The sequence below is a fragment of the Pelecanus crispus genome, chromosome 3 (assembly GCF_030463565.1).
Source record: "Pelecanus crispus isolate bPelCri1 chromosome 3, bPelCri1.pri, whole genome shotgun sequence".
NCBI classification, from domain to species: domain Eukaryota; kingdom Metazoa; phylum Chordata; class Aves; order Pelecaniformes; family Pelecanidae; genus Pelecanus; species Pelecanus crispus.
Window position 1 is genome coordinate 35,347,469 of NC_134645.1, and position 13,992 is coordinate 35,361,460.

General features: G+C 36.1%; 1 protein-coding gene across 1 annotated transcript in view; it reads left to right on the top strand.

Moving 5' to 3' along the window:
- USH2A (usherin) overlaps positions 1–13,992 on the top strand; it is a 398,473-nt gene that overhangs the window by 167,276 nt on the left and 217,205 nt on the right. Inside the window, exons 30-31 of the mRNA XM_075707636.1 lie at positions 5,279–5,392; positions 7,796–7,957. Coding sequence (XP_075563751.1) covers positions 5,279–5,392; positions 7,796–7,957 — 276 coding nt within the window. The remainder of the gene's footprint in view (positions 1–5,278; positions 5,393–7,795; positions 7,958–13,992) is intronic.

Below are 13,992 nucleotides of genomic sequence, written 5' to 3' on the forward strand. Positions count from 1 at the left end.
TAGGGAGGAAACAATGAAAAAATCTGGCAATGAAAAGTCCCTTTGGCAAAAAATACACTCAGCTTGTGAAACAAATGGAATTTGTGAGGGTAAGCAATGTGGTTGACTTTGGGAATCTTAATGTTCAGTAGCAGAGCTGAGTTTTCAGGCTGCAGATGCACAAAGTGCCTGGTTATGATTAAAATTAGCTAAATTTACCTGTAAAAAGAAAAAATTGAATGAGCCTTACAAAATTGTCCTCTTCCACCATCTTAGTTGAGTGTGGTTTTTTGGGGAAGTAAGGAAAAGAACTTTAATATTTGTGTTACACCTGTAAGATTAAATAGCTTTTTTGTGTGAGTTGTGTGTGGGCAAGTGGGTTTAGTTCTGTTTTTGAGAATGCTCCTTCAATAAATATATTTTTAGAAACTGACCTCAATTTATATTTGCTTAACCAATTCATTATGCAGAGTCAAAGCTCTGTAAGTTACCATAAGCAAGTGTGTCTTTTCATCTCTGAAGCAACTTTCTGAAAAAGCAGGATGACAGATTGGAACAGTGAAGCAGCTGCTTTCATAAAAGTCTTTTAACTGGATGAGGAAATTGTTAAAATACTATAATTGCCTTTGAATCTCTTTTTCAGTGTTTGTGAACAGAATATTAGCCCTTGTACCTTAATGGTAAAACGATTTTTTTCTTTGATGAGAAGTACTGCTTTTCCACTCAAAATCTGCCAGAATACTGTGGAATCTGGCTGAGCTACCTAAATATACAAGACCTCCCATTTAGATGTACTGAACAAAAGAAATGTCTGGTTTATGGAGAAGTGAAAGGAAGAAGCTGGATATTTAATATTGTTATATATTGTATGCATTAGAATGGTGAATGGAGTGGATATAAAGATGCAGCTAACTCTGACTAGTCCCTGCATCCATTTTACCATAAATCCAATGTCGACCCTTTTGTACTGTCCATGTCAATGTTTTTATCCCTTATCTGCAAGAATGAACCTAGCATTTTCTCTCTGACACAACTCTAAAGCTCAACTTTAAATATTGCAAATAATTAAAGATCATTTAAATAAAAGTATAGAAAATTAAATACTAGTTTTGCATATAAAGTGGGCTTAATGTTCTAGGTGTGATTCCAGATCACTCTTTTAGACTGTTAACTTTACATTCATATTTAACAAATGACATTATTCAGTTTCATGGGGTCACTGTGTCAAAATGTCTGTGTTAGAACTTTAATTTATTTCCAAAGGTTCTTTGAGTGGGCAGATAGGAGTGGTGTGTTAGAATGATTTACCGCCTCTGATTCCCTGTGTGGATTTTGAGGCTTGGTACGTAGTCTGTGATGTAAATTTTAAGTCTAGATGGATTCAGCTGGTCTGTAGTGGCAGGCTGAATGAATGGGACTCATATCCCAAATGTAGGAGGCTGACCCTCTTCTTAAATATTGATGATGCCTCTAATTCTATCTCCTGATAAAAGTGACAATTTATCTACCTCTCTTCTGTTAACATTAATAGAATATAAGCAAGGGTGGTTATGGCCAAATTTTGCTTTGTTAGCATCCTGTCTTGGAAAGCCTGATGGAGTCTTATCAGATCAGCAGTTACTGGGTATAGGCAAGAGATGCCAGTCTGAGAGTGTGATAATTGAGGAGTTAGGGAAAGTTTTTTAAAGCTGTCGACCAACTTCATTAGATCACAGGCTATTTTTTATTGCAAAATTTATTTTGCTGTGCTATAAATTAATTCACGTGTATCAGTGATGATCTTTGCTATGGGACTGCTGACTTTGTACTCTAAGATAGTCAAGCACTGAGTGTAAATTTCACTGACTGACTAAAAGTGCAGAGGAAATGAGTGGGTAATGAGAGCAGAGCAGCCAGTTCTTTAATTGAATTAAAAGCCGGGTGACACCAATGCAGACACCTGTCCAATTACAGACAGGCCAAGGTGTTTACCATTGCTGTACAAGCGATTTGAAGATGACAGAAATCTTTCCGCCCACAGATTAACATAATGAAGGAGAACAGATTACAGTGGATGCTGGCCAAACAGATAGGTTGGCAGCTGAGAAAAAAGTAGTTTGCTGAAGTATGTAAATAAAATCTGTGCACTTTCTATTGCCTACCTATGCAGCACATCTGTTTCTTTGTTGAAAGAAAATAGTGCAACAGTACATATGAAGGAAAAACATCAATTAGGAAATGAATGAATTCTTTTTTAAGTTGCTGCCTTTGCTGAATACACTTTTTTTAAACATAAACTCCTGTTGCAAAAGGGTTTATTTGTTTGTGTTTTGTTTGTAGGGGTTTTTTTTTCTTCCCAGATTCACACTACCCTTCACAAACTTACCTATGCAATGTACACTCTGTTGCATGGCAGGTGCTTTATATAAAACCTTTGTACTTTGTCAAAAGTAAACCAAACAGCCCAATCCAAACCTTCTACAGCTACGGGCATCTTTCTGGATATGTGCTACTGCAGCTCTCAGTGCCTGAAGCCATTGGTGACCCCACAGAATGTCTTCCATCAGGAAATGCAAGGAGCATTAATTCACTGCTTCATGAGAAAAAAATGTTACAAGTGCTAAATGTACAAATAAAACTAAATTGCTTCCTAAAGCACAGCAGAGTGAATAGAGAGATGGCATATACGCTATACCATACTCCTCTTGACCGAGAACTTGCAAATGTCACAGTTATAGGATTTGGTTCTGCATGTGTTTATTTGCTGAAGGTAATTCCAATAGTATCTTTTACACTTTTCTGTGTTTAACCCTCTATGATCTGGAAATAAGTGCTTTGTACTAAGTATTCTGCAAAAAAGATGGTTTTTTGACTGACAAAATCTCTGTGCTGAAGAATTTACTCTAGATTCCAATATTCCTGCTTTACAGGGATAGTAAAGCTTTAAAACATTATTATTTCCTCTTTTCTGCTTTTTGAATGCTCTTAAAAATATTTTCCTTCCATCACAGGAAGGTTACTGGCACCACTTGGGTGGTGGCTGACACAGTATTCTTTTTCTTTCCTGTTGCCTTTACATTAGGTAGTAAGATGTCACTACAGCTTTCCACTGTTAACTGAGGATTTGGAAAATCAAAACTGTAACCAGAGAGAGTGGATTCTGATCAACTGGTTTTAGTTTAAAACCAATCTGAAGTAAATGTGACAATTTCTGAATATCTCTTTATGTGTATGAGTAGAACTGGACCTCAGAGAATTCAAATAGAAAGGTCATTGCAATACCAACCTTTGAAGTTTTTGGATTAATTACAAGAAAAGACAAAATCACTACTAATTCAGTGAAAGCTAATCTCATATCTTCCATGTGAACACACCTGTTAGTAAACACAATATAAACATTCACAGACTTTGATTGTCCTACTCAGAAAAGAATATATTTATGCTGTAACTGTTAACTTCCAGCATCAAATTCTTCAGGCCCTTTTTGTGAGTATAAAGGGCTTATGTGGGGGAAAAAAGACATTTTTTAATGAAACACAAAGCTATGCTGCATTCTATGTAGTAACTCAACGAAAAGTAATAAGGACTAATTTCTTCTACCTGTTCATGTACATGTAATGCTTGAGGGTGTGTCCTGGTTTCAGCTGGGATAGAGTTAATTTTCTTCCTAGTAGCTGGCATAGTGCTGTGTTTTGGATTTAGTAGGAGAATAATGTTGATAATACGCTGATGATTTTAGTTGTTGCTGAGTACTGCTTATGCTAGTCAAGGACTTTTCAGCTTCCCATGCTCTGCCAGGTGCACAAGAAACTGGGAGGGGGCACAGCCAGAATAGTTGATGCAAACTGACCAAAGGGCTATTCCATACCGTATGACATCATGCTCAGTATATAAACTGGGAAGGGTTGGCTGGGGAGCAGCGATCGCTGCTCGGGAACTGTCTGGGTATCGTTCGGCGGGTGGTGAGTGATTGCATTGTGCATCACTTGCTTTGTATATTATTATTGTTATTATCATTATTGTATTGTTATTATTATCATTACTATTTTACTTTATTTCAATTATTAAACTGTTCTTATCTCAACCCAGGAGTGTTTCTCACTCTTACCCCTCCAATTCTCTCCCCCATCCCACTGGGGTAGGGGGAGTGAGCGAGCGGCTGCGTGGTGCTTAGTTGCTGGCTGGGGCTAAGCCATGACAGGGGGTTTGCAGTGTTATTGTTCTATGGGATGGTTGGCCAAAAATTATGATTCTCTGAGGTACTGTTGGTTTTGAAGCTGCTTTGCAAAATCCCAGTGTCAAACAGTTCCGAAATAACATAGTTTGCTATAATTTTTGTGGTGTGGTTTTTTTGTTTTTTTTTTTTTTTTTTTTTTTTTTTTTTACAAAACACCTCATTGATTTTACTAAAAGCTGTGAGAGTTGAGGTGAGAACATGGTTTGAAATAAAACTTGACGTGAATTGGACTTCTTTTAATTACTACTGCATTTTCATTCCATATTACTTTATTGTTGGACCTACTTTGAAATGGGAACTGCCGATGTTTCTGAAAATAACTAATCCACATTTTTTCTATGTAGTCCTTCTGTTCACAGTTCAAAATATTGTGGAACTTCCTGAAGTGGTAAGCAGTGATGTGTTGCATTCGCTGTGACAAGGAGCTGATCGACATGTGGAAATCTAGCAACTTCTCTTCACTAACATAAGCAGGACATGAAAAAGCATAAGATTACAGATCTTTTTTTCTTGTAAACCATTGGGTGCTGTGTCACCTGAATTATGTTACTGTAGTAGTATAGCAAGTATATAGTCTACCTGCTGCCACTGAAGTAATGGAACACAAGTGGGATGTTTCATACAAAAAAGAGATTTCAGTTTATGGATGAATAGGGGCAACATTGGAGAGGAAGCATTAAAAAAATTTTGTTCTGGGAGACAGTAAAAATTCCTTGGAAAAACAAAATGAATAACTGAAAAACCTTTGTGAGGTAGGGACTAAGAGAAACACTGCTTTATTGTCATTGTTATATTAAAATGTACACCTCAATTTTGAAGTAGTATCTGTTATAGTGAGCATAACTAAAGAAACTTAGCTGCATCATTAGTATTAATAGAATAAAATACCATTTATTCTCAATTTATTTTGCAAAATTTAAGTCACGGTATAATAGGAATGAAACCTTAAAATCATTTTTCTTTTCCACCTGTAACAGTGGAAGCCTGTAACAGAAAAGTTTAATTTTTTTACTTCTGCCTGTGTATGTATGTAATCAGTCTGTACACTGTACATGCATAACACCTTGCTTTCTTCTGTTGCAGGTGTATTGACAGGCTTGCATCCCTTCACAAGCTATGCTGTAACCCTAACTGCTTGCACTTTGGCTGGCTGTACTGAGAGCTTGCATGCATTGAACATCTCCACTCCACAAGAAGGTAAAGTAATTTCAAAGGTCTTGACTTCCACATTTCAGTCATGAATAATAAAACAGGAGAAGAGCTAAATGCTGCAAAGCCATTTGCTGGAAAACCCCAACCTAATTTGATGACAAAGTGCATTGCCAGACCATAATTGCTCCATTTTTTGGGGGGGTGCGAAAATGAATCAAACTCCATACCCTTTAATGACATGCATCTTTAATAGCTGTAATGCAGATTAATGGGCTTTTTAATTGCTGTTACATTGTTCATGCAAGAGCCTTGTCATTAATATGAAGCATCTGAAAGATTAATGAAAGCTTCCTCATTTTACTATGGCTCAGAAGTAAATCTAGAGACAGTCTGACTAAAAAGAATTGATTGTATGGCACAGTATGAAATTGAGAATCAAACGGTTGATTTCCATGGTTTCTTTTAACTGCTAAACACCAGCAATAGGCAACAATTATTTTAGTGTGATGAAACCTCCAAATGCCAACTGAGTTATTTATTAATCACTGTTCAGATTTTCCTTTCTTTTTTTTTCTAAACACTTCTGCATGTTGTTGTGCTCAAACTTAAAGGTTGTGAGTGTAAATTAACGCTTTCTATGGTTTTCTATGCTTACATTAAGAACTAGAGCAGGAAGAAAGAGAAAATACATTATACTTCTGACTTTAAAGAGTATGCTGATAAGTCATACACTTCAATTACTGGAGCAAATGCTCCCAAAATATCTGTGACATATCTAACTCCATTCTTAATTAAACATAAAGTCCACATCTCCTGGTTCTATCATCCTAAAGCTATGTTAAGCCAGTTAAAATCATCAGTTACTCCAAATTTACACCAGTAGAATAATGAAGACTTTGACACATATTTATAGGATGGTAGTTAATCTTCCATGATGTGGAGTAGTTTTCAAAATTCCCTCCCTCCCAGAGTTCTTTGTTTTAGCTTCTCATGTAAACTAGGTAGTAATACAGTACCAATAAAACAAATAAAATTTTAGCATGAAGTTACGTGAATTACAACCATAATGATTAAAAGAATGCTGGAGTGTTGAAGTGCTGCCAAAGCAGGTAGTCATGCAAGGCATCGTCCTGATGAGGACAGTCCTGAAGATTGCAGTCTAACATTGCTAGAACAGTGTTTTGATGTGAACGTGTTAACAACTGCCAGCAGCACCAATCAAATCAAAATCCAATTATCGCCTCTTGGAAGTTCTAAATAAACTGACTGACTTTGTCTGGTGGCATTATCCGTGCAAGGGTGTAGCCTCTGACAGCCAAATAGTTAATGGACCCTGTGACGTAAACATGAAATACAGTACTGTATATTTCTTTCTGGTGTAATACAGTAATTAAAAAATAAATTGTTTATGTCTTATTTTCCCCGTTTAGTGAATAAAGCAGGAATTCTTATACGTGTTTGAGAAAAACATCCACTGTTCTCAGATGTGCTGTCATATTGGGAATGTTTAGGCAAGAATAGATTTTTTTTATTTTTTCTTTCCCAGAGATCAAATAAAGCCATGGGGAACATGTGTTTTATCCCTCAGAAGAATTGAACAAAAAGTCAATGTGTGGAGTTTCTATTTTTGGATGCTCTTGTTGCATGCTCTTAGTAACAATAAATTGATGATACAGAAGACAGACACCATATCATACCCTCCAGCTATCCCTGTTTCCCTATTGAAACATTCATTACTTTATATTGTTTTCACATTGCCAGCCACTGCTAGTTATTGTTTTAAATTGCTAGCACAGAGCTTGTAAATTACAAGATATTCCTCCCAGACTAAGGCCCCAGTTCTGCTCCCCTTGCGATATTCAGTGGGATTGCTTGTGCTTCTAGCATATAACTCATTGGAATGGTGAGAGAACTCGGCTTTTAAATTATTATCCATTGCCAACTTCCAGTATATTATATACATAAAATCTACACTAAACAAATATTACTAAGTGTACTGAATTATGAAAAGTCTGAAATAAGGGGTAGTGCCTAAGAATACAGCATCTGCATTTGTGATTAGAAAGAATGATCACTTTGTAGTTAGGAATAAAAGACATGAAGGAAGAGAAAATAAAGTGTATTAAAAAAACTGTAACTAAAAACTGTACTAAAATCGTGTACCCCTCCTTGCTCACTGTTATCAAGCTGGAAAGATAGAATTATATGAACATAATTTTTCTCCTAAAAAGCAAAGAGTATATCCTTGTCTTTCATAGAAGTTTCTGTTTGGCTAGGAAACCTCACATGTAATAGGAGAGTTCTCACAATGCTGGTATGTTGCAAGCATTAAATCTCTTCTGAAATTTCAGCTTTACCAAAAATCATTCTCGTAGTAGCTGCTCACTGAAATTATTTATTATTTGTGGAAATATAATATAATATAATGTTATACATTTTTTTCACCAGCCCCTGAAGATGTGCAATCACCCACAGCAATATCCTTTCCCACGTTCCTGCTGATGAGTTGGAGCCCACCCAAAACACCAAATGGTATTATTACACAATATACATTATATATGGACGGAGTACCAATTTACTTTGGAAATGGAACTAAATATGTTGTAAAAGGTGAGTTCTCTGCTAGGTAGCATGTCAGATGGGTATCAGTTGCTATGAATAATTATATGACTGACCCCTTCTTACTTCAGAGGAAAAGAAAAATAATTTTTAAATGGGCTGGATGCACTTTAAACCCTGATGGGATCCATTTTTTAAAGAATCCTGCATAGAACTCTCTGTTGGGACTCTCAGAAATTAATGTCGCCATGGTGTAGCTAACTCTTGTGCTGTGCTGTCCTCTGTCACAGGACCCAAGTCATCTTTTTAATGGTTTTATAACTTTTTGATCTCATATCATCTAGCGCTCAAAACAAGTAAACTGTAAGCTGTTGAAGACAAGATGTTATGTACAGGTTTTATAGTTTTTCCTACTGTCTTCCTTAAATATTCTTTCTTAGAGAGACACTGTGTTGCTCTGCTGAATAACCCATGCTTAATTCATTTGCTGAAAGCATAAACTAGTAATCCATTTTCTTCTGATAACAGTTATGCAATGTGTCAATAACCAACTTATATCAGTACTCTTCAACTATTACAGAGAAGGTAAATGACTTATTTGGCAGTACAGTGAGGCATGGAAATCTGACTTCCTATTTTAATGTAATTGGTGTAGTTTAATGAAGCATCCAAGTTATTTGTTCAGACATTATTCAAACAACAAAAAACAAAATAAAAGAACAAACTATTGAGCTAGAAGTATCGTAGCACAGCATAAGCACTATTCTGGATCCATCAGAATTTGTATATGGTAGTAGGTACAAGTGAAAATAAAGCATTTCATATCGGACAACTCAGGGAAAAAGGGTACCAAGAGACCCTACTTTCTTTTTAATGTAAGGCCTTAAAATTCACAGCCATTTCTGCATCTTGAGTTAGTATAAAACATATTTAAAAATTCATATAGTTCAAATTTCTTTGCCTTGCACAGGCCATAAGCTACTGGTGTGGTGGGTCAGTTTTGACACTGAAAAATGAATCCAGTTAGAGAACCTCCTGAAGGCTGTTGATGATCGCTATAATAAATAGTGCAGACTTTAAGTCAAACTTTTTCATTCTGTATTCAAAGGTAATGGATTTTTCGTAACCATAGTAACCTTACTGTATTTCTGGATAAATACATGAGGTATATACATTCTGGTTTTATTTTTGAATATAAACTACCACATTATGTATTACTAATAATATGAAAAATAGGATATAGGTTAGCATAATGACAGCTCAAACTAGTGTGCATTTTTCTTCTGCAAAAAAATAAATATTTATCAAAAGTATAGGTTCAATTAATTTCTCCCCCATCCCCCCCAGTTTTCTGGTATTCTTGTAGGGCCATTTATCTTTTTTTGCAAGATCTCCATTAATCTCTTATTGCCATACCATAACACTATTCTTAAGAATTTTGAAGTGCAAATAGTTGTGCTTCCAATCTTATTAAAATTATTACTGAAAGTTCATCACAGATAGTTTTACTGATGTGTTCATCTGCAACCGGATTATAAATTGACAAGCGATGTAAAACATTTGAGGAAATGTTCACCATAATAAATTTTGGTTGGTTGGTTTTAGATTCATGTCTCATTGTATTCTGACTCATAGCCAAAATGGATGCTTATTGATAGAAACTGTGGTCAAGTAACTTTTGTAATTGCTATTTGAGAATATAGAAAAGGATAAATTAAAAAGGGTCAGGACTTGATTCCTCATGTTCTACCTCTAAATCTTGAGTGATACATCAGAATACATTCAGCTAATCTAGTCTGAGGAAAACTCATCCGGTTTACAAGCTTCCTAGAAGAGCTCGTGTTGCCTTTATTTAGAAATTATTTATATTTTTTCTAGAAAATTTTATATGTTTGGTCCTACTGAGCATTTCATAACTTTGATTTCAATTAAATTTTAGGCAGACGTAAGGTATAAAGAGAACAGAGAATCTTGCTTATTCAAAAGAGAAGGCTAGTGAATCAGACTGTGTTGCCCTATGCAGTATAGTACAAAAGCAACTCTTGCCTGTCATTCTGAACATGGTATGGAGATCAGTCTGTTTACTTTGGATCCATTTTATTTAGCTGCCAGTTTCTCACTCTGCCTGAGGGGGAAGAGGCAATGTGAGCCAGCAGGCTGGGATTTGGGTCACTAGAAATCCCAGTCATTCTGAATCAGGTTTATTCAAGATCTTGCTTAGATCTGCATATACCTTTAATTTGTCCTGTTTTTGCTTTCTTTCAGAGCCCGAGGTTTTCTTCTTTGTAGGCTAGAGGTCAAAGAGGTATAACATAATCTTCTTCTCCCTCTTTTTTTTTTTTTTTTTTTTTTTTTTTTTGTAAGGGTTACGGTTTTACAGTGAAAAGTTGCAGCTTTTGACTTCCCAGTGTTATACGTGTCTCCTACATTTTTGGTGTTTCCCATATTATCCTTTTCCTTTCAGCATTTATGCTGGTGATGTTGGTGACTTATTGTCTCAACATAATATGTTATTGACCCTAAACAGAAAGACAAAGTTCCTTGTCTCTGACATCTGTTTTCTATTCATTCACCGAAGTGATTTTCCTAATTTAATAACTATACGACTGAGTTCCCGACCAATAGTCTATACCAGAAAGTCATAGATTCTCTCTGTGATTTTTGAAGTGCTGTATCTGTTGAAATATATATATATTTTTAAGGCTGTCTTTTTAGGAAGGCATCAATTCTGTCTAAAAATTGGTACTTCACTGACTTTCACTTCAGTCCATGGAAAGTGCGATCAGTTTAGGCCCGTACTAATTAATCCATAACTTGAGGAGGGATATGTTTTCTCAACACCATAATTGAAAATAATATTGTTAACTTAGTTTCTGATCTTGACAGTTGTTGAAGGCTTGAAATACTCATTGATTTTCATGGGAATTCCAGTGTTTGTTTCCTCTAGGGGTTGAGCTGTAATTAAAAAGGAAACCCTTTAAAAGCGCATATGGCAAATGTACACTTTACCACATTGAAAAGGGGGACCCATTAGGCATCCATTATCATAGAATCATAGAATCGTTTAGGTTGGAAAAGACCTTTAAGATCATCCAGTCCAACCATTAACCTACACTACCAAGTCTACTCTAAGCCAATCAAGGGTAGACTAGACTAAACCCATTAGTGTCTTTAAATATTTTCCCCATATTGACAAATTCGGTTTCTGTGTCGTGAATAATCAAGCACTGAAATGAAGCCAGCCCCTGTACTGCAACACCTTTGTTAACTGTCTGTCTGTGATTTTTCTGCTTCCTACCTTCATGCATTTGCCTTATATGGTATTGCTTCTTTATGCAGTTCGGGTGCTATTTCACATCCTGAATTCTAGTGAAAGCCTCATGTCTCCAATGGGTAGGGACAAGCCAAGAGTAAGTACTTAGTCCAGGATCCCAGGTGGAATTTAGGCCATGTGAATCCCTGCCCCAGTATTCATGCTTTCAGTTCCTCTATATGAGATTGCAGAAGCTCCCATAACCAAGACCAACAGCTGCAGCTCAGGAAAGCAATTACAATAGGGTTCTGCTCTCCAAACCTGCATACCTTACTGTTCTGTAGAGATGACTAGCAGCTGTGAGGAGATGGAGAAGCTTGTACAGTTATCTTCAAAACTCTTCACAAATTCTCACAGATCTTACAAAGGCTTTGATTTTAGGAAAATTAGAGTTGATTTTTCCTGTAGAGAGGAAAATACTCTTTTTTAACCCTTCCAAACACTCACAGGCAAAACTGAAGTGTCTGCTTTGAAATGTGGAGATTTCTTAATGCAGTTCTTTTTTCATATTTTTAAATTTAGGCAAGGTATTTGTTCTTATTTTCTCTTTTCTTTAAACTAGTCTCAAAAATTTCCCATCTGCCTTAGATGAAAGAGAAAACAGGGTGGGTTTTATACTGAAAAGTATTATACTGCAGTGGGCTCAGCTGGTGGTGCCAATACCACCAGCAGAAAGGTGGTCTAATAAATGCAGAAAAGTGTAGTATAAGCAGAGACAGTAATGATCAGATGTGACCCAAGTGCCAAGTTTTGGTTTGGTGGAAACCTTATTGTTGTGAAGAAACTTTCGAAAAAAGATTCGAGCAAAATACTCCTCTCTTAAATGCTGAGCATTTGATGGACTAAGAAAAGGTGTTTGTTACCTAACATGTTTACAAGGAAAATGACTTTGTAGGTATCCTTAGAAAACAAAAAATGTATAAATCTATCTTCACACTGCGCTTGGCATTGAGGGTGTATGTCTGCATTTTCTGAAGCACTAGATACTTGACAATGTTAACAAATTGTGTTCCTATAATTTTCCTAGCAGAATGTAATGGTTCTCATCATTAATCTTTAAAAGGAAGATATTCTTATTAAGACTCAGCTGTATGAAACTTATTTTTCTCTGCCAACCTGAAAGAAGTATTTCCAGTTTTTCAGGAAAGAGATCCTGTCAACTGTGTTGCAAGGGCAGATCCTCAACTGAGTTAAATGAGTATAGAGTTATCCTAAATTACAGGCCAAAGAATTTAAAAAAACTGTGACAGACTGCTTTGTACTAGGTTTCTGGGCAAAATATTAAGGAGAGCCTTGGAAAAGGTGAGAAAGAGCTGTCTTCACAATTTTATCTAAGACCGTGAACTAAGCTTTGGCTTATTCAAATTGTTATTTGACCTGAGTGTGGAAAGGCTGATCCTACAAAACCAGGATAGAATGGGAGCCTTGTTTTTCTGTGAGGAAGAGGCAGATGTTTGACATCTGTGCAAACAGGGCTTAGCATATCTGAACTTAAAAAATGGGAGAACCCCAAATTAGTACTTGTATTTTTTTTATGTTGCTCTAAACCAGTAGTAATTATAGTACACACTATGCACAGCCATGCACAATTATTATGTTAGTAAAAAATTGGCAAAGCTTTTTGTCCTTTTTATCCCTATGACTACTACTGCTTGTTTTAAATGATAGATCATGATAATAAAAGTAAAATCCATCATAATATCAATATTGTACTCTAATTGCTGAGTGAAACAATTTGAACAAGAAAATCCACAGAATTGTACATAGAGGATAATTGCAATAAAATGTATCAACTGCAAGAAGCTGAATCACTGAGAAGAAAATACTTACTATGTTAGCTTTAAGATGTAGTTCTCATGGTTACTTTTCATACAGTTTTTAGCTATAATCGTGTTTAAAAACACCAATTTCCAACCCTAAGGACTTATGTTCCTTTGTTTTAGGTCCTGCTCAAAGATGACAGGCAGCTTTTGCCTTAGAGGACAAACAATAGAAAAATTCTGTAGTCCTCTGCTATGTGTTTATTTCCCATCTTCCAGGTTGCAGTGAAATACATATAAATACCAAATGAACCCAGCCTGTTCTTTCACTAGAGTGTTTTGGAAAGAACGGTTTGCTATCCAATACAATGTTAGTGCTAGATTTATGTATATTATAACTCTGAATGTCACAATTCCTCATTTTTTTTTGTGAATCAGAGACTTATTTAACACCATTGTGAGCATTGAAAAGTTAGTCTTCATCTCTCTGCAGTTAGAATTGGTGATCTGAAATGTCTTGCATGTGACCCAATGAGATATGCCTCTTTCTTATTCCAGGGTCTGGCAATACCATGCTACAGTTCCAGGCCCACCCCTTATTTTTGGTTTAGCAACATATCCAGCTGAGAAGGTGCACAGGAAATAACATGTTTTCCAGGGAGGCATATAAAAAACACCTGTTGCTTCAGGCTTTATTCTAGCCTGAGTATGCATTTAAGTAAACATATATTGGTGCACCTAGCACTAGAGGGCAGAGTACACCAGTCTTACAGGAGAAGCTGCCTTCCTCTAAAAGTTGTAGGCATATAAGAAAGTACATTTGATACACCTGAATTGGCAACACTGACATTGCCAGTGACCGGTACTATCGTAATTAATTCTGCAGACCCAGAATGCAGATTCAGCAGGCACAAAACCAAAGGGCAAATGGGCTGTCTGAGTCTGGCGTTCCTGTATTTCAGCTTCAGACAGAAAGATCTGGTACACTCATTGGACTTAATAATACAGATCTG